The following is a 20,789-nucleotide window of genomic DNA, read 5'->3' as shown; positions in this document are numbered from 1 at the left end:
AAAGTTTCACATACACTTGTGAACATCAATATTCTTTAATGGCTATAGAAATCGTAGCTCATGTTTTAATAAAACTGTGTGATTTATAACCATGCTGAAGACTCATGGTTTCACTTCCATAATTTATCACTTACAAATTTTAGTACAACTTTAATGCACCACACACAGACCGAAACAATCCTCGGTAAGGAATTATTCTCTAAGATGTATACGGGTGTGTGCTCGTGTGTGTGTTTATATTTGTCAGGGAGGATTTGGAGGGCAACTTACCTGAATTTTTACTTTCGTGTGGCAGAGACATGAGTACTGTATTATAATGGGATCTACCCCAAATCCTTCTGTCCCCCTGTGACAAGGCCTGTAGGAATTTTTAACTGAGGTGTTTTTGGTTTGTTGGTTTGTTTGTTTGTTTTAAGATTTTATTTATTTGTCAGAGAGAAAGAGAGAGGGAAGGAGATTGAGAGCACAAGCAGAGGGAGAAGCAGGCTCCTCGCTGAGCAGGAGCCCAATGCGGGATTGGATCCCAGGAGTCTGGGGTCACAACCTGAGCTGAAGGCAGGCGCTTAACCAACTGAGCCACACAGATGTCCCCTAACTGAGCTTTTTAAGAAAGGCATGGTTTAAAATTGAACCCTGCTTTGGAACGACACTCATCTGCATTTTATTCTATAATTATGTAAGTGTGTGTGTGTGTGTGTGTGTGTGTGTGTGTGTAGTTCCATTTACATACATGTTCTGCTTTAAGTTTCAGTTCCTCTTTATTTCAGGCAAAGCTTCTAGATTTTCTTTGATGAGGCATCCTCCTTTTTTTTCAAAATGTCAAAGACATGCTGATCTTTTCCTGGTCCATGCTATTCTTGTCCCTCCTATCTTTCTCTAACATCTTTAGTCTCTGCTTTTGAATTTTCTCATACAGTCTTGAACTATTGATTCTTAAAGGAAACATTCTGAAACACCCACAAAATTTCCGGCATCATTTACTTATTAGTCAGGAAATGTCCTCTTTTTCTCTAATTTATATTTTCTCTAATTTAGCTGTTCTTTGTGTTTCATGTATGTATTGTCTCCCTCAAGTCAGTGATGCATGTATTTTTACATTCTGCCTTGGGAATAACTTTCTCATCAGACTCCATGTTGAAAACAATTCACAATTAAGCAGAATGAAGAAACTGCCATTTAGTTTGAAACTTAATGACCATATTCCTGGGGGGTATTCAGGGATCTAACTTTCGCTGTGTGAGGTCTGTTCTTCTGTAGACTACACATGCTATATTCATTTTGAGTTAGATTATCCTAGACAAATATGTAACAAGCCATTTTTGTACTAGAGAACTTTTCCAACCTTCATTAAGTTTGTGTAAATCACTACATATCTATACTACTTAATTTCTCAAAAATTGAAATATAAATAAATAAAAACTAAAGCAGTGTACATTTTAAATATGTTTAAAATGGCTTGTGAGGTTAAAAGTTTCTACTTTACAGAGATCAGTTTCTATGTGCCCCAAGAGTCTGTAAATGTTCATATTCTATGGACCGAGTAACTCCATTTCTAAGATTTTTCAAAGAGACAGCAATAATTGTTGAATAAAGGTTTATCCTAGTTCTTTTATATACACAAAAACTGGAATATTGTATTCCTTATATACAATATTTATTTGTGGGAATTTTTAGCAAGTTATATATTCATACAATGGATTTTTTGCATCTACTATGTATTTTGCTGTCAGATGCTTTTATAATCTGAGAAAACTATAATTTTATAATGTAAAACAAAGGAGTAATATTAAAATTAAATATATGTTAAATATATATGTTAAATATATGGTTTTATGTTTATTCTTATTAATATACATTATAAAATGTATATGTTTACAAAGCTAGCATCTCTAACATTGGTAATCAGAAAAAAATGGATTTTTAATACTGCTGTAAAAATAACATTTTTAAAAAAGTAAAAAATAAAAAAATAAAGTAAAAAACATTCATCATCATGCAATGTGAACCGGAGTTTAAATTCTCTCACAACTAGATAGTTCATAAATGGCTTTTCAAATATAGCATGAAGCAGTCATTATGGGTGATTGGAGCCTAGAAAGTGATGACGGAGATTCTTAAAAGAATATAAGCTAAAAGTCTTACACACACAAAAACGCTGAAAGACTTTTTCAAGATTATGCAATTTCATTTTATTTACATATTTGAAGGCGTCTTGGTCTGAATGTGGATTGAAAAAGAGAAGATCAAATAAAGCAAATATACAAGGTTTTGTGGTAAAGCCATTTGGAAATGTGGAAAGCTGTGCCACTTATTCATCAAATATTTATTAATCACATCTTTATGAGCTGGCACAGCTAGATATAAAAAAATAAGGATAATTCTGGGGCCCCTGGGTGGCTCAGTCAGGTGTCTGCCTTCGGCTCAGGTCATGATCTCAGGGTCCTGGGATCGAGCCCCACGTGGGGCTCCCTGCTCAGTGGGGATTCTGCTTCTCCCTCTGCCCCTGTCCCTGCTTGTGCTCTCTCTCTCTGTCAGACAAATAAATTTTTAAAAAATCTAAAAAAAAAAAAAAGGATAATTCAAGAATAGATTATCTGTACTCAAATAATTAAAAGTGGAGTTCAATAAGAAGTAAACTCTCTATACTCCTCTTTAAGCTAAAGTAATCATTATGCTCTTCAGAGCCTTTTCTCTTAACATTGTCTTTTTCATGTCTCCGGGATATCATGGCCTATGGAATGGGAGTACAGGAGTTGACATTGAAAGGCAAGTTGGTTGGACTTTTCTTTGTGTAATAGACTTGTAAAGAAATATTTACATGAAGGCAAGCTTAAGCCCTTTTCCCTATAGTATAGTTGTTTTCTGCAGGTTTTCACTGTAGCACATTCACATATCAATTTAGTCCCATGGAGGATACGATCAGAATCTCTATACTTTAAAATGGTTAGAAGGGGTGATGGCAAATATATTTATTTACCAGCTGTGAGATGTGGTGGTGTTTCATTCTTCACTTCAGAGTAAATCAGAGACTCAGGAAAATCTATTTTCAACCAAAAGCACATAGTGAGGGGAGACACCAAATATGTTTGAATACTTTGTGTAATTACTTTTTAACATTTAGCAAAAATGAATGATGATTTGAGAAAGATTGTTTAAAACCTTATGAGTCAAACCTAATAGAGACAGACAATAGTTGGTTTGCTAGACCTACTATTGAAACAAAATTGGTAACATTCTCTTAAGTTAGAACACAATTACAGTCTGGACCTCACTACCTCAATCTGAACCTTCCCGAGCCTCCTCTCTGCCTGCAAGTATGTATTTAGATCTGAGCTTCTTATTACATAATATTGTTTCGATGAATAACTCAGAATGACAGACATTCTTTCTTTAATAAATGATCTTATTAATTACATAAGGATGTTACAGTATAAGCGATCAAGAGCATTTAGCATTTTTTTAAAAGGCAGAGTGTGGTACCTATTAAAATGTAAGAGCATATGAAAGTGTTTGAGACTTGAGAAAGTGTTTATTGTCCCTAAAATACAAAAGGAAAAGAAAAACGAATGATAAAAATTAAATGTTTAATAGTTATAAACATGTCAACTTCATTACTTTTTAAATTTTATATTTATAACATTAATTGAGGGGCGCCTGGGTGGCACAGTCAGTTAAGCATCTTTGGCTCAGATCATGATCTCAGGGTCCTGGGATCAAGCCCCTCCCACCACGTGGGGCTCCCTGCTCAGTTGGGAGTCTGCTTCTCCCTCTCCCTCCCACTACCCCCTCCCACTTGTGCTTGCTCTCTCTCTCTCAAATAAATAGATTAAATCTTTAAAATAAATAAATTAAATTAATTAAACTTCAGGAAGTGTGTGGTTTTTGATTTGGCAAGAATTCTCACTTTGCCCAATGCTTTCAGATAAATCATTGCCAATTTTAAATTAAATGAGTTAATTGTTGGCAAAAGAAAATTAACTTGAGCAATTATAAAAACATTTTCAAAGACTTTATACCTAAAATATTATTTTTAATGTACGCTGCTGGTTAAGGCCTCTAAAAGTAAAATATCTTGGACTTCTGGAAGGTACTGAAATGTTCCTAGTATTTTTTCATCAATTCTCACTTTGTTATTTTCTCTGACTAATGTCAAGAACCTGGAACGTTGAATACACAGTAGCCTTGTGTAGACCTATCACTGATATCTTATATTGTTTATTGGTAAGGAAGAGATCCTCGTTGAACATAATAGAAATTGTTCTGCACTAGGAATACCAGTTTTGCCACCAAATACTATGATTTGAAATGAGGTAACAAATTCTCTAAGCAAATAAATGTTATAAAGGAAACTAATACCTCAGTATCTGATTTAATGAGCATGATCGATAAATGTTAACTGTCCTCCCTCAGCTCTTATGCCCACAATGTGCATTTAGAATTGCCCAGCAGTGTCCACGAAGGAGAGAGACAGTGCAGGGAGGGGAGGGATCCTCTACTACTGATTTTCAAGCGTGGGGTTAAAAAGGCAAAAGGTATGGAAGGGGTTATAGTGAAAATCAACAAGCAACCTCCTGCCCCACTTCTTCTCATCCCATCCCTGGGTCACAGAGCTAATCATTTCTAAGCCTTGCTGGTTTTCCCCATCTGGTGATTAGCTCATTTGTGAAATAGCTATTTATCAACTTCAAACATTACCTTTAGATTCTCTGCTTTGACAAATGAGAATATATTTCACTTCCCTCCCACTTTCCAAAATAATTACATGGCTATTTTTAGTTTTCCACTGATTACAATTTAAAAAGCAAAAACATTAGTTAAAAACAAAAACATTTAACCATCTGTTTCCAATTCCATAGGTATCTTTTGCCTCCTCATTTTGTAAAACGAGAACATTAGCATTGCCATGGTTCCCTCTACGTGTCTTCACTTCTGTCTCCCTATTTCTGGTGGCTATCATGGAATTATTCACTGCCAAAGTTGGTAACACTTAAATTATATTCTATAACCATTGTTAGGTCTTCTGTAAATTCTTTATAAGGTGAGTCAATTTGTATATCAGAAGTTTTTACAGTATCATGATGATGTAAATATTGTTCACTGAAAGTGATAATTTATGCTAGAATTATGTCTGAAAAATAACATTTTTTCTATCTTAATGGAGAATATTACTAGCATGACTTTTAAATGTATTTTAACATTTTGCATCTCAGCTGCCTCTTTCATGACTCTGGTAACCTTTTACTAGTTGTCAATTAGAGACTATTTTGTCAAATCACACTCTCCCTCTAGCTGTCCGTCACCTTTGTTCCGTCTTTAAATGCACGATACAGGTAGTTTCAGTAGCGTGCTTCGACACTTTTCTTGAGTGGAGTACCTCTTTTGTGAATCTTATGTCTTTTTCTAAATTTCCTTTCTTTATGTTGCAGTTCATGGTGGCATGGAATGCAAAAATCTCTGAGTTTTTGCATGTCTGAAAATGCCTTTATTATGTCTTATTTTCTTAATAATAATGGATAAGAGATACTGAATTAAAATCCATTGTCCTTAGAATTTTGAAGGCTTTCTTCGAGTTCTTCTATAATCCATTATTGCTAGTGATTTTTGGGATACTGATTCTTTGCTTTTGATAATAACCTTTTATTTGTTTTTTGTTTGATTGTTTATTTTTGTTTTCTTCCTGAAAGCTCTTATAATCTTTTTATATCTCATATTCTAAATTTTAAAAGTGTCTTAGTGTGTGTATATGTGTATGGTCAATTCATTCAGTTAAGAGCTCAGTGGTTCTCCTTTCTCTGAAACCTCTCTTTCTGTTATAGGAAGTCTTTTCTATATTTTAAGATGATTTTATCAATTTCAAATTCTTCTTTCTCTCTTAATAATTTCTGTAAGTTGAATATTGAGCTAATCCTCCATGTCTCCTATTCTTTCTTTTATGTTCTTCCTCTCTCATCTCCCTCTATTGTTTTTATTTTACATTCTAGAATTTTTTTTGTTTTATCTCCACCCATTCTATTATATATTTTGTCTTGCCAAATATGTGATTGTGTGTGTGTGTGTGTACACAAGTATAAAATACATGTATAACTTTTCCAAGGTCTCTTTCCTTTTCACTTGTTTGCTTTATATAATACCATGCTTTAATTAATAATTTGGCAATTATTAATAATTAATAATTTGACACGACTGAAGAACCTTGCAATGAAACTTGGCTTTTTTAATTCAAATTTAGTTTAAAACCATATTTATTGCATTATGATTTATTATTCTGTTATTTCTGACTACAAATACAATGAGATCAATGAGTACCAAGCACTGTTTTAGTTCACTATTGACTATAAAATTTAGAGCAGTCATTTAACTTCTATGTCCCAGTTTCCATAGCTATAAAAATGCCATAATAATCCTTGACCTAATCTTCCAGGCTTGATATTAAAATCAAATGTAAAGCCTCATTAAAGGCATTTCATGCTTTATAAATGCAAGATATTATCTCCAGAGAAAGAATCCATGTAGTAGAACTGTTGGAAAATATGAAGAAAAGACATTAATTGACTTCTGGGAATGAACGGTAGTAAATCACTGATGACTTGTAGACACTTCAAGGGTGAGATCCGACTGCTCGTGCTGGTCTGCAGCGAAGAGTTGGTAGCCAGTGAAGTACAGAAATGGCATCCTATAAATACAGCTCTGCTCCTATATTGTTTAAGCTAGGCATTTCTTTTTTGTGGGTGTGACAAGGACAGTTTGACTCATGATTTATAAAAAATAATGGCACCATCGTAGCCTCCCTAAAACAAGAAAAAGAAGAAGAAAAGGCAAGTATTATTGAGTAACCTCCATTTGGGGCTCTTGTTAACTACCGCAGAATGTGTGGTAACATAAACCGTAGCTTATTGTTCAGTAAGATCTCTGTGATGTTTTTATTTGGCATTAAAAATTGGACTTGAGGGTACATGATTCCTTTAAAGTCGAGAGATACTTATCTAGGTTTTGTGTTATTATCTTCTAAACATGTGTTCAGCTAACATCGTGTATCTTTGCAATAATGATCATCTCACATCGCTGGCATCATCACTTACCGAAATGGAAATGTTTATGTTTTGAGGGAAGCAGTTCTTGACTTGTCTGTCCTAGGTTGGAGCGCACTACTTTCCTGTTCTTGCTGTTTTTATTATTGGCTTGCTATAAGGATTAAAACCTTGGACTCTGAATTCCATGTTTTTGAATTCATAACTTGACTCTGCCACATACCTGTCTGATGTTAGGCACATTAGTTCTACAGCTCTCAATGCCTCAGTTTCTTAACACTTAAAATGATACAAGATGAGTATAATCTTCATAAAGTTTCTATGAGCATTAAACATGTTAATGTATGTATTTATAACAATAAGTATGCAGTGCTACCCGTTACTATCGCTGTTATTATAATTACTACTGCAGGATTCTTAATTCCTAAAATATTTAATTACAGTAAATGCATAACCTTATATTGAAACTTAAGCTAAGTTGTGTGTGACACACAATAAGTATATATAATGTTCATATTTGGGTAAATTTTTAAAAATCTGTACTAACACTATGTTAATGATATAATAAATGCTGTATTTACTAACACAAGAAAAGAAAATATGTGCCAATCTGTTCAACAGACTTAATCATTCTTCAGCAGATATTTTATTGGATAAAACTTTGCTTTTGGCTGGGTGTGGTTTTGGGGAAAAAACATAAGATGGATAAAGGAAATAAACTGAAATTCCTTTTAAGTGTTCCTTTGCTTAAAGTAGGCACTGCATTAACATGCGTTAACTCTTAAAAGAAAAAAGAAAAAACATGCTTAAACTCTTAAAAGTATATTGTACATATATTGATGTCTCTGGGTAATTTATATCCCCCCCAACCCAATTCTCATTACAGAGGTGAGTTTCAGTCTCTTATGTGTATTTTCCAGAGATTTTTAAGCTTTTATAAACAAATGTACTTTTCCTCCCTTTTTACCAATGCAAGCATACTAAACACATTCGTTCATCCCTTTTTTTTTTCACTGAAAGCTATATTGTGTGTTGAAGTCTATACCAGGACATAATAAGCTTCTAAACTTTGTTAATGACGTATACAGCTTCATTGGATGGCTGTACCTGACTGATCTCACCAGGCCACAGCTGATGGACAGTTTTGTTGTGGACACACTCGCTGTTATAAAAGTGCTGAATAAATAACATTGTACAATCTAAATTAGTTGGTATATGTGTGGTATACTGCATGATCATTTTTAAGAAAAGGAATTGCTAGGTTATGGGTTAATGCATGGCAATTAATTTTTTAAAGAAATTTTAATTTTAAATTTATTTTTGAATGTTAATACAGGTATATAGCGCACAACTCAAAAGAAAAAGAAATGAATGGTCAAAATAAGATTCTCATACCATGTTCCTCTATTCATCCAGTTCCTCAAACTGGAGATAGTCTTATCCACTTATATATATATATATATATATGCTTCCAGAGATATGTGATGCACCTATATGTGTATGTAGAAAACTCCTCTTTTTCAGGGCAGCTTTTGTTTTCTATAGCATAACAGTTAATAGCTTCAGTCAACTCTTGCCTAGACGTTTGCATAAACATAGACACCGGGTGAGAGTATAAATATTCCTATTTGGAGTGTGCTATGTATTGCCTTATCACGCAGTCTCAGCCATTGTAGATCTTTTCAGTAAAAGTGATGTGTTCTGGGACTTCCACTATAGCTCATTGTTTTCCCTGGATGAAAGAATAGTGATGAATTCTGTGCATCGCTCTGTCCTCGACCAAGGATTTTCGAACTTACTAGCATCTGCCTTTACGCTTGGCACGCAGCATGCATCCTGGGATTCTTCTGTACCATCACCCTAAACATTACTTTCCTTCTCTCTTAAATCTTGTATATCCTGGGTCTCAGCGATCCTCTTTTTTCGTTCTCTCTTGGCTGTATCACATCCTCCAGTAGCTTCCTAAAGAAACGTGATGGGGTGTGGTTAGTTTTTTTTTTTTTTTTCAATCTTGTATATTAAAATAACCCTTTAGCTTATTCTCTCATTTGATTTCTCTGGATATAGAATTCTCAGTTTAAAATATGAAGCAATTTTTTTAGGTTTTTTTTTTTTTTTCTGATTGCCAGTGTTGCTAATGAAAATATGAAGACGTCCTGATTCCTTATACTTTGTTTATGACAACTTTTGTTACTCTTCCCCGTGGTAACTTGTGGGATCTTCTTTTTTACCTCCACTGTTCTGAAATATCAGGATGCTTTGCTGGTATGGATCAGCCACCATACTGGGTACTTGGAAGGTCCTATTAATTGATTTTGATTCCCTTTAATACTAGGAAATGATCTTAAATTAGATTGCATTATATTATACTTTATTTGTTGTATTATACATGTTATGTATAACATATATAGTGATATAATGCATATAGTTTATATTAAATGTAATGTAACATTTATAAATCAGCATGGAAGTTATTTTTTTTAACAAAATGAACAAGAGTACTATTAAAGAATACTTATCAGTTCAGGAAATTGCATATATGCTATGTGCAGAGGAGTTACCCCACAGTAATTTTATGTCCTCTAAACAATGGAAATAAGTATTTCTTATATTTTCAAAATATTTGGCAACAAATGACTAAATTTGACATACCACATTTTAGCATTAATCTCTCACACACATACACATAGATACATATATAAAATATATTCTACTACTCTTTGTTGTAGAGACTATTCTAAAGAATATAATTATTGGTAGGTAACAATAATTTTTAAAGAAGAGGAATTAATTTAAGTTCCAAATGTCAAAGTTTGCTAACACTTTCTTAAAATAGAAATTTATACTATGTTCTTAAATATTTTACAATCATTCCTAATGTTCAATAAGATAGCTTTTCTTTTTCTATGCTTAAAAAGTGTATAGGGTTAAAACAAATAGAGACAGCATATATTTATAATTGATAATTCCTACGTGAATTTAATATACTAATGCAGATTTATAAAATCATAGCATATAATAGCTATGGCCAATAATAAATGTGTTTATGTATTCATTTTGGATTTTCAGCCCTTTATTTCCTCAGATCATCTTCCTTCTGACCATAACAAAATTGTTCAGCGCACAGATAGTATGACTGAATGTATGTGATATTAACGATAAGAACATTCCATCAAGTGCTATATTTCACTGAGGAGTGGAAGTAGAATTCCACTAATAATTTTCCTTTATTGAACAAAATGTTATCATTATATTACATCTTGTTGTATTTGAAACATATTTATTTTTTCATTTTTAAAAAGCTGAAACGCACTTCAAATTGTATTACATTTTTTTATTATTGTTACTTTTCAGTTATTGGAATAATTTGAGAACTAGCATTGGCAGTATGCAAAGTTATTGTTCAAGATTTGTGTTGTTTCTCTTTGTTTTCAGCATGCAGTGACCTGGAGTTCAGGGAAGTGGCAAACAGATTGCGGGACTGGTTCAAGGCCCTTCATGAAAGCGGAAGCCAAAACAAGAAGACAAAAGCACTACTGAGGCCTGAGAGAAGCAGTAAGATTTCTAAATTTCATATGTGCCCTTGTCTTTGATATGGGACTTTATTTCCAATGAATCACTTAAATCAAAGCACATATTTCAAAATGTGTTCTTTGCTTAGGTGCTGAACAAAAATCAGAACATTGTTACTACTTCCAAGCACACTCGTAGTATTTTGCAAGGAAATAAAACATTTGTGACAACTCTGATCGGTAAAAAAAGAAATATCCCCTCAGAGACAACATTAACTTGCAGTCGAAGTGCAAGTATAGGAATATTTTTCAGTGTTTTGATAGCAGTGGGAAAGAATAAAACAACATAGGAAATAGAGGTAAGATTAGTAGAGTACTTGAGATTTTTACAGATACAATTAGCCCCCCATTCCCCCCACAGGTTACCTTTGTCATGATGGCTTTGCAGATATTTCTACTTTGATCCGGCAAAGCCAGTAGACAAAAAGGATGCTTTCGATGACACAGTGCAAATCAAATTCATAAAAAAAGAAGAAAATAAGAATCATTTAAAGATTTTATAATTCTTTTATCATCTGTATAATTTCCTCAGAGTGTTTTCTAATTCCTTAGAAGTAGCAAATGGCAATTGAAGTAAAACACTTGTCATGAAAATTTTATGAACTTTTCATTTTATGTTTTTTTCATTTATAAAAATATTTATTACACATTTAATACATGTAAAAGAAAGATATTGAAATATGAGCTTAATTTGAGGAGCTTTCAAAGATTGAAGTATTTGCTCTAAAATACAAGAAGAGGTGGTAGGGCAGTAATGAGAAGCAGCGTCTTGTAGTTGACAAAGTCCCAAGTGTGTGCCCTTCTTTGCTCATTGTGACATGACCCATTCACTCCACCTTGCAATCCTCAATTATAACTTTTCAACAAAATCACCTCATAGATGGGCACGGTTATCCATAATCTATATTTCCCAAAATACCTCATTTTTTTTTCTTCTCATCAAGGGATTTTCTACAATCCCAACCTTTTATATTTATGAATCTTATATATGTTCTTAAATAATTTAATGATTCTTTTTAATTGAACTAATTCAGTTAACATCATAGACATAATAATTATCTTTGAATGTGTGATGACTGTGTATATCGGTTTCTTCTTATGAACTTCAGAAAGAAATTATAGTACTGTCCCTACCTTTTAGGAGTGTTTCTCAGGTTTGGATTTGGAATTATTGATTACATTTTTGGTAGATGTTAATTTTTTGGATGACTTGAGTGTAAGCAAAATGACTAATCTTACTTAATAGAAACAATAGAGTATATTTGTCCTTGTATTCATAAAGCAACCATATCTGAGGTGGGATAAAAGTTTGTTCCAGGTCTGACATATTGATCTTTTAAAACTCATGTCTACTCCTGTCCTACCAATTCCCATACTTTAATATTTTTATTTCTTTTTTTTTTTTTTTACTTTCTAAAAAATTTCTTGATCTCAAATTTCTCCTTTGAACTTGAGTTTAGACTAGTGATTTCTCCCATATTTGGAGATGGATAAAAGGAGAGCTTGTAGAGCATTCAGCACAGTGCTTGGTTAATTGTACACATTCATAAATATCGCTTCCCTTTCCAGCTTCTTCTTTCCAGAAATGAGGCATTCTCAATATAGTGGGTTATTTACAAGAAACTCTTAGGTAGTTGAATATCATTGGAAAGTAAATGAAAAACTGGGCATAGGATTACTTATACTGCTTGAAATGGTCAGAGACCAACTAGGAGTAAATTTCCAAAAGGAAGTAATCCATTAGAACAGGTTGGAAAAATCACTAGAAGAAAAATGGCTGACTCCCTCAATTCCTCAGATCTGTACATCATCTGAGTGAGTTCTTTCCTGACTTCATCATATTTAATTTGTGAACCAACCCACAATATTATATTCCGTTTCCTTTCTATTTTTATTTTTCCTTCATAACATTTTTCACTATCTACTGTAGTAATAATCTGCTTGTTTATTTGGTTTATTATCTTTTTCTCTCTCTCTCTCCCTCCTTCCTTCCCTCCCTCCCTTCCTCTCCCTGCCCCCCACACACTAGATGATTGTGAACTCAGTAAAGTCAGAGATCTTTATTTACCACTATATTATCGGAGTACAGAATAGTTTGACACATAATACTCCTAAATAAAAATGCGTAGTATTAATGAATGGAAGAAGCAAAGAAGCAATCAAAATACTACATTATGTGGATATAGCACAATTTAATCAATCAGTTTTTTCCTAAGAATGATTGTTTATTGTTTCCATCATTTCCTTCATGGTAACCAATTCTGCAGTTGATTGTTATGCTTTTATTTCTAAGAAAGATTCCAGGAAGTGGAAGTGATGGGGTCAAAATGTGCATGCATTTCAAATGATATATGATAATAAATGTTCCAGGCTGCTTTGCAAATATCTTAAGGTATTTCTAATTTCTAACAGCAAAACATGAGAGTTACCTTTTGTCTTCATCCCTGGCAGCAAAAATATTACCATTCCTTTTAACTTTTCCATTCTGGTGAACATGCTATTATAATTCCTTGTTAATTTAATTTTCATTCCCTTAATTAGCAATGAATCTGAACACAAAATATTAGTGGGGGGAACTTATATGGCAAAACAAAATAAAATGACTCTTTCAACTCAGGCTACTCTAATAAAATACTATGGACTAGATGGATTAAACAATAGACATTTCTCAAATTCTGGAGGCTGGGAAGTCCTATGGCATGGTGCTGGCAGACTGGATTCCTGGCGAGGGCCATTTTCCTGTTTGTAGACAGACATCTTTTCCTATGGCAGAGTCAGAGAAAGATCTCTCTAGGGTCTCTTCCTATTAGGGAACTCACTTATTAGGGCACCAATCCCCTCATATAGGCTCTACCTTCATGACCTAACTACCCCCCAAAGGCCCCATTTCCAAATGCCATCAAATTGGGGGACAGGACTTCATCATATGAATTTGGGGAGGACACAATTCAGTACATAGCACAAAACAAAACAGCACACACACACACACACACACACACACACAGCACATGCAAAACCACTAGCTGTGTCAACTTACATGTTTAATTCTAAGAAAGGTATATTGATGGCTTCCGTTATAATTGTATTTAATAGTTCCTTCTAGTATTTTGGCGAGTTTTTGCTATATGTGTTTGCTACTCTATTTTTTACTTTTTAAAAAAAATTTTTAAAAGATTTTATTTACTTATTTGACAAAGAAAGAGACAGCGAGAGAGGGAACACAAGCAGGGGGAGTGAGAGAGGGAGAAGCAGGCTTCCTGCCAAGCAGGGAGTCCAATGAGGGGCTCGATCCTAGGACCCTGGGATCACACCCTGAGCTGAAGGCAGATGCTTAACGACTGAACCACCCAGGCGCCCTGGCTACTCTATTTTTTAGAGTGTATAGATTTATTTCTGTTCTAACCTTAATAAATTATGCTTATCACTTTATTTTATAACACTATATTCTACTTACTGCTTTTTTGCACAGATTTCACCTAATCTCATTGTAATATTATCACTCCTACATTTAATCTTATTACACTTGCCTGATATACTTGCTAACATTTCATTGTCAATTTTTCTTCATTACTTAGACCTAAATGTCTTTCTTGTAAGCATCCTTAGTTGAGCTTCGAGTTTTCAAGATATAATAATAAAGTCAACATAAAGCACAGAAAAATATTCTGATAAAACACAGAATGTTTGCCATTTAGGAGATTACCCAGAAGACAAAGAAGACCTTATTTTCACAATTTCTTATTAAGAACAGACAAATAATCCAAGTCAATTTTGTCATTTTAAAAGAGACAAAACAAATTTTAGTTTTGCATCTGTATAATATTTGATACTAATTTTAAAAATCTTATATAATAAACCTTTCAAATATTAGTGATCACTGACCATGACAATATTTTGGGGGATGCTTTTATATTTTTTTGTATTTATATAGATTTTGTTATGCATTTTTGGAATGATGAGTCATTTTATTTTAGGATAAAGCTATGTTTCTTAACAAAGTCATCTTCTATACCTTGCATATAAAGTTGCTCATATCATTTTTTCATAGAAGACTATTACTTATACAGATAATATAATTTTTAATTACAGTAATTTTTTATTTTATATAGAAAACTATGAGTTAGATATTTTTAAACTCGAATGCATTAGCATTTTGCAGTAGGTTAACAGAATTTGTAATATATATTTTATACTTTTTTATTGCCATACCAATTTTTTATATGTAGCTTTTTAAGTGGTAAAAATGAACACATTTATTAACAGGCCCAAATATATAAAACTTAAACTACAAAATTAGTTTGAATTGTAAAAATTAGAGGCAGAAAGTATAAAAATTTAAAAACATGCTTTATCTTTTTAATTTTTTTAGAAGTGATCTAGATATTTAATGAATATACATTAATTAATTTAGCATGAGTCAAAGATTTTAAGTTACCAAATGATCTTGAAACTATTTTAAAATTTTAAGTTGGCTTTTATAAAACAGAATTACTGTTGGCATAAAACTTATAATAATGATTTAACTTGTTAAAACAAATGTATATTTTTTATAATCTTAAACATCTAGTAGATATAATACTAATTTATTCAATCAGTATACATATATAAATTTAGGACAAACATGTCCAAATAGAATAAAAATGTGTGCTTGTATTTTATATATATTTTTTATATATATACCATTTATATATATATATACACCACATTTTCCTTATCCTTTCATCTATTGATGAACACTTAAGGTGCTCCCATGTCTTGGCTATTGTAAATAATGCTGCAATAAACATAGGGGTGCATATATCTCTTTGAACTGGTGTTTTGTTAACTTTGGGTAAATACTCTATAGTGAAATTATTGGATCATGTTGTATTTTTATTTTTAATTTTTTGAGGACTGTCCATACTGTTTTCCACAGTGATGGTAGCAATTTACATTCCTACCAGCAGTGTGCAAGAATTCTTTTTCTCTACAGCCTCACCACCACTTGTCTCTTGTCTTTTTTATTTTAGCCATACTTACAGGTGTGAGGTGATATCTCATTGTAGTGTTGATTTGCGTTTCCTTGATAATGAGTGATCTTGAGCATCTTGCGTGTGTCTATGGACATCTGTATGTCTTCTTTGGGAAAAAAATGTCTATTCATGTCCTTTGCCCATTTGTTAACCAGGCTGCTTATTTTATTTGGTGTTGAATGTTTAAGTTCTTTATATATTTTGGATAATAGCCCCCTAACAGATACGTCATTTGCAAATATCTTCTTCTATTCAGTAAGTCACTTTTTTGTTGCTAGTTTCTTTTGCTGTGCGAAAGCTTTTTATTTTGATGTAGTCTCAATAGTTTATTTTTGCCTTTGTTTTCCATGCCTTAGGAGACATATCTACAAAATGTTGCTATAGCCAATGTCAGAGAAATTGCTGCCTATGTTGTCTTCTAGGATTTTCACATTTCATGGTTTCAGGCCTTTAATCCATTTTGAAGTTATTTTTTGTATATGATGTTAAAAGGTGGTCCAGTTTCATTCTTTTACATGTAGTTTTACAGTTTTCCCAGCACCATTTATTGAAGAAATGGTCTTTTTAAAACACTAAGTTTATTAGGATGTTATTTTTCTATTTCTAGATATTTTAGTAGTATGTAATTTATATAAGCACTTATTATTCCTAAGCCAATCACAATAGAAATTTCTTAAGAGAAATTATACCCTAATTTGATAATACCATCTGAAGGTAGGGGAAAACACACACACACACACACACACACACACACACACACATCCCTGCACATTCGTGCCTACACATGCACATACGTATACAAGTAGAGAGTTTAAAGCTTTGACATTTTAGTCTTGAGTTACGTACAAGCATAGAAATATAAAACTCACTGGTTTATACCAACGAACTGTCTCTCATCCTTGCCTCGCATTTACATTTTTATAAAGACTGTGTTTATGGAGGGTGGGATAAGTTGTGGTTATATAGTTAAATATGAGAACTGATGCTCTACCAATATTTAAAGAGGTGACATTTAACATTATTTTCATTCCGACGTGCACTCTTATGGAAACTGTGGAAATTTTCCTTGAGGGACTGAGGAGAGTCCAGTTGTCCATTTGGGCATTTCAGGACTAAGAAGAGAAAAACCTTCATGAATACCAGGGTGAAGACTATAGGATCCAAGGGATGTTAGCACTCCAAGTCTCAGCACTATTAGAAAAAAAAAAAGTCAAATAAATACGAATCCGGACTAGGTTAAGAAAGACAAAAGAAAGAAAGAAAAAAGGGAGAAGGGTGTTGAGTGAGGACAGATGAAAAGATTTTAGGGAGCTGAAATGAAGGTTGAAACTGATAGAACAAAACAAAACAAAACAACAAAAGGTGGAGGAAGAACAAGAATTGATGGGAAGGCAGAGTTCTTAGATGTACCAGTGTAAGGAGATCCCAAGTTTTGCAAAACTTCATTGTAGTGTCAAATTATCCTTAAAGAAATTTTACCATTTGTAGAACTATTGGAAGGAAATAATCCCAGTAAGAGTCCTACTCAACAGAAAGAGTTGGGGATTAAAACCCCACTGACGAAAAGCCAAGAAGACTTGTCCAGGAAGATTCTCACTCAAACAGAAACAATAAGGAAAAGTACTGCTTAACAGAATCAAAGTAACTTCTTATAGTACTATAACAGATAACTATCCCACTGCTCTGGGTTAGGAATGTGACTCACCATGGTTCCCTAGCCAGGAAGAACACAAAGTATATGAGGAGCCTCTCTGAATACCTGAAGACAGTGGGGTCCAAGGGATATCCAGCACTTCAAGCCACAGCACCATAAAATGTCAATTAAATACAAATCCAGAGTAAGTAAAGAAAGACTATTCAAAAAGACTATTACAGTATGGAAAATGCTTCAACCTCAAGATTTGCAAACATGTCAAATCAAATAGGAAAAGTCTTTTTTTTTTTTTTTTAGGTTTTACTTAAATTCAAGTTAGTTAACATATAGTGTATTATTATTAGTTTCAGGGGTGGCATTTAGTGATTCATCACTTAATATAACACCCAGTGCTCATTACAAGTGCCCTCCCTAATGCCCATCACCCAACTTTCCCAACACCATCTGTTGAAGAGACTGTCTTTTTTCCATTGGATATTCTTTCCTGCTTTGTCAAAGATTAGTTGACCATGGAGTTGAGGATCCATTTCTGGGTTCTCTCCTCTGTTCCATTGATCTGTGTGTCTGTTTTTGTGCCAGTACCATATTGTCTTGATGATTACAGCTTAAAGTATAGAATTGTGATGCCCCCAGCTTTGGTTTTCTTTTTCAACATTCCTTTGGCTATTCAAGGTCTTTTCTGGCTCCACACGAATGTTAGAATTGTTTGTTTCAGCTCTGTGAAAAATGCTGGTGTTATTTTGATATGATTGCATTGAATGTGTGGATTAAGTAGGATATACATTTTAACAATATTTGTTCTTCTAATCCATGAACATGAAATATTTTTCCATTTCTTTGTCTCTTTCTCAATTTTTTTCATAAGGATTTTATAGTTTTCAGAGTACACACATTTGGTTAGGTTTATTCCTAGGTATCTTATAGTTTTTGGTGCAATTGTAAATGGGATTGATTCCTTGGTTTCTCTTTCTGCTGCTTCATTATTGGTGTACAGAAATGCAGCAGACTTCTGTGCATTGATTTTATATCCTGAGACTTTGCTGAATTCTTGTATCAGTTCTAGCAAGTTTTTGGTGGAGTCTTTCAGTTTTTCTACATAGAGTATCATGTCATCAAGAGAAAGCTGGAGTAGCCATACTTATATCAGACAAATTAGATTTTAAACTCCTAGACTATAATAAGAGATGAAGAAGGACACTATATCATAATAAAGGGGTCTATCCAATAAGAAGATCCAACAATTGTAAATATTTTGCCCCTAACTTGGGAGCAGCCAAATATATAAATCAATTGATAACAAACTTAAAGAAATTCATTGATAATAATGCAATAATAGTAGGGGAATTTAATACCACACTCACAGCAATAAACAGATCATCTAAACAGAAGATCAATAAGGAAACAAGGGCTTTGAATGACACACTGGGTCAAACAGACTTAACAGATATATTCAGAGCATTTCATCCTAAAGCAGCAGAATACACATTCTTTTTGAGTGCACATGGAACATTCTCCAGAGTAGATCACGTAATGGGTTATAAATCAGACCTCTACTGGTACAAAAAGATTGATATCATACCATGCATATTTTCAGAACACAATGCTGTGAAACTTGAATTCTACCACAAGAAAAAATTTGGAAAGATCACAAATACATGGAGGTTAACAAACATCCTACTAAAGAATAAATGGGTTAGCCAGGAAATTAAAGAAGAGTTTAAAAACATACATGGAAGCAAATGAAAATGAAAACACAACAGTCCAAAACGTTTGGGATGCAGCAAAGGCAGTTCTAAGAGGGAAATATATAGCAACACAGGCCTTCCTCAAAAAGGAAGAAAAGTCTCAAATACACACCCTAATATTACCCCTAAAGGAACTGGAAAAAGAACAGCAAATAAATCCTAAATCCAGAAGGTAAGGGAAATAATAAAGATTAGAGCAGAAATAAATGATATAGGGAAAAAAAAAACTTTAAAACACATCAATGAAACTAGAAACTTGTTCTTTGAAAGATTTAACAAAATTGATAAACCCCCTGCCAGACTAATCAAAAAGAAAAGAGAAGGGACCCAAATAAGTAAAATAATGAATGAAAGAGGAGAGGTCACAACCAACACCACAGAAATACAAACACTTATAATAGAATATTATGAATAATTATATGCCAACAAATTAGGCAATCTGGAAGAAATGGATAAATTCCTAGAAACATATAAACTACCAGAAGTGAAGCAGGAAGAAATAGAATATCTGAACAGACCCATAACCAGAAAAGAAATAGAATCAGTAATCAAAAATCTCCCAACAAACAAGAGTCCAGGGCTGGATGGCTTCCTTGTGGAATTATACCCAACATTTAAGAATTAATATCAGCCACTGTGGAAAACAATATGGAGGTTCCTCAAAAAGTTAAAAATAGAACTACCTTACAGCTCAGCAATTGCACTACAAGATATTTATCCAGAGGATACAAAAATGGTGATTCAAAGGGGCACATGCACCCCAATGTTTACAGTAGCAATGAATGATTTCACTCATATGTGGAATTTAAGAAACAAAACAGGGTACCTCAGTGTCTCAGTCGACCTTAGGCTCAGGTCATGATCCCAGGGTCCTGGGATCGAGCCCTGCATTGGGCTCTCTGTTCAATGAGAAGTCTGCTTCTCTCTCTTCCTCTCCCTCTATGTGTATGCCTTCTCTCTCTGTCTTTCTAGCTCTAATTCTCTCTCAAATAAATAAATAAATCTAAAACAAACAAATGACTGTAAGGGAAGATAAGGACAAAAAAATAAGATAAAAATAGAGAAGGAGGCAAACCATAAGAGACTCTTAACTGTAGGAAACAAATCAAGGGTTGTTGGGAGTGGAGCTGGTTGGGGCATGGGGTAATTGGGTGATGGGCATTAAAGAGAGTGTTTGATGTAATAAGCACTGGATGTTACATGCACTACCTAATTTAGTGATTACATGCATTAAATTCTACCCCTGAAACTAATAATACACTATATGTTAAATAAATTGAATTTAAATTAAAAATTAAAAATAAAGTAAAATAAAGAATTAATACCCATTCTTGTGAAACTGTTCTCAAAAAATAGAAATGGAAGGAACACTGCCAAGCTCATTCTATGAGGCTAGAGTTACTTTGATCCCAAAACTAGACAAAGACCAATATCACAAATGAGAATTACAGACCAATATCTCTAATGAACATGGATATAAAAATTCTCAATAAGATCTTATCTAATCAAATCCAACAGTACATTAAAAGGATTATTCACCATGACCAAGTGGGATTTATTCCTTGGCTGCAGGGGTGGTTTAATATCTGCAGATCAATAGATGTGATACACCACATTAATAAATGAAAGGATAAGAACCATATAATCCTCTCAATAGATGCAGGAAAAGCATTTGACAAAATACAGCATCCTTTCTTGATAAAAACCCTCAAGAAAGTAAGAATAGAAGAAACATACTTCAACATCATGAAGTCCATATATGAAAACCCACAGCTAAT

At 33.3% G+C, this 20,789-nt stretch overlaps 1 protein-coding gene across 1 annotated transcript in view; it reads left to right on the top strand.

Moving 5' to 3' along the window:
• The window catches only part of SPOCK3 (SPARC (osteonectin), cwcv and kazal like domains proteoglycan 3), a 300,892-nt gene that overhangs the window by 244,380 nt on the left and 35,723 nt on the right, over positions 1 to 20,789 (top strand). Inside the window, exon 5 of the mRNA XM_008685615.2 lies at positions 10,464 to 10,583. Coding sequence (XP_008683837.2) covers positions 10,464 to 10,583 — 120 coding nt within the window. The remainder of the gene's footprint in view (positions 1 to 10,463; positions 10,584 to 20,789) is intronic.

The sequence above is a fragment of the Ursus maritimus genome, unplaced genomic scaffold, assembly GCF_017311325.1.
Source record: "Ursus maritimus isolate PB19 unplaced genomic scaffold, ASM1731132v1 scaffold_11, whole genome shotgun sequence".
NCBI lineage: Eukaryota > Metazoa > Chordata > Mammalia > Carnivora > Ursidae > Ursus > Ursus maritimus.
This window is presented reverse-complemented; position numbering and strand designations above follow the sequence as displayed.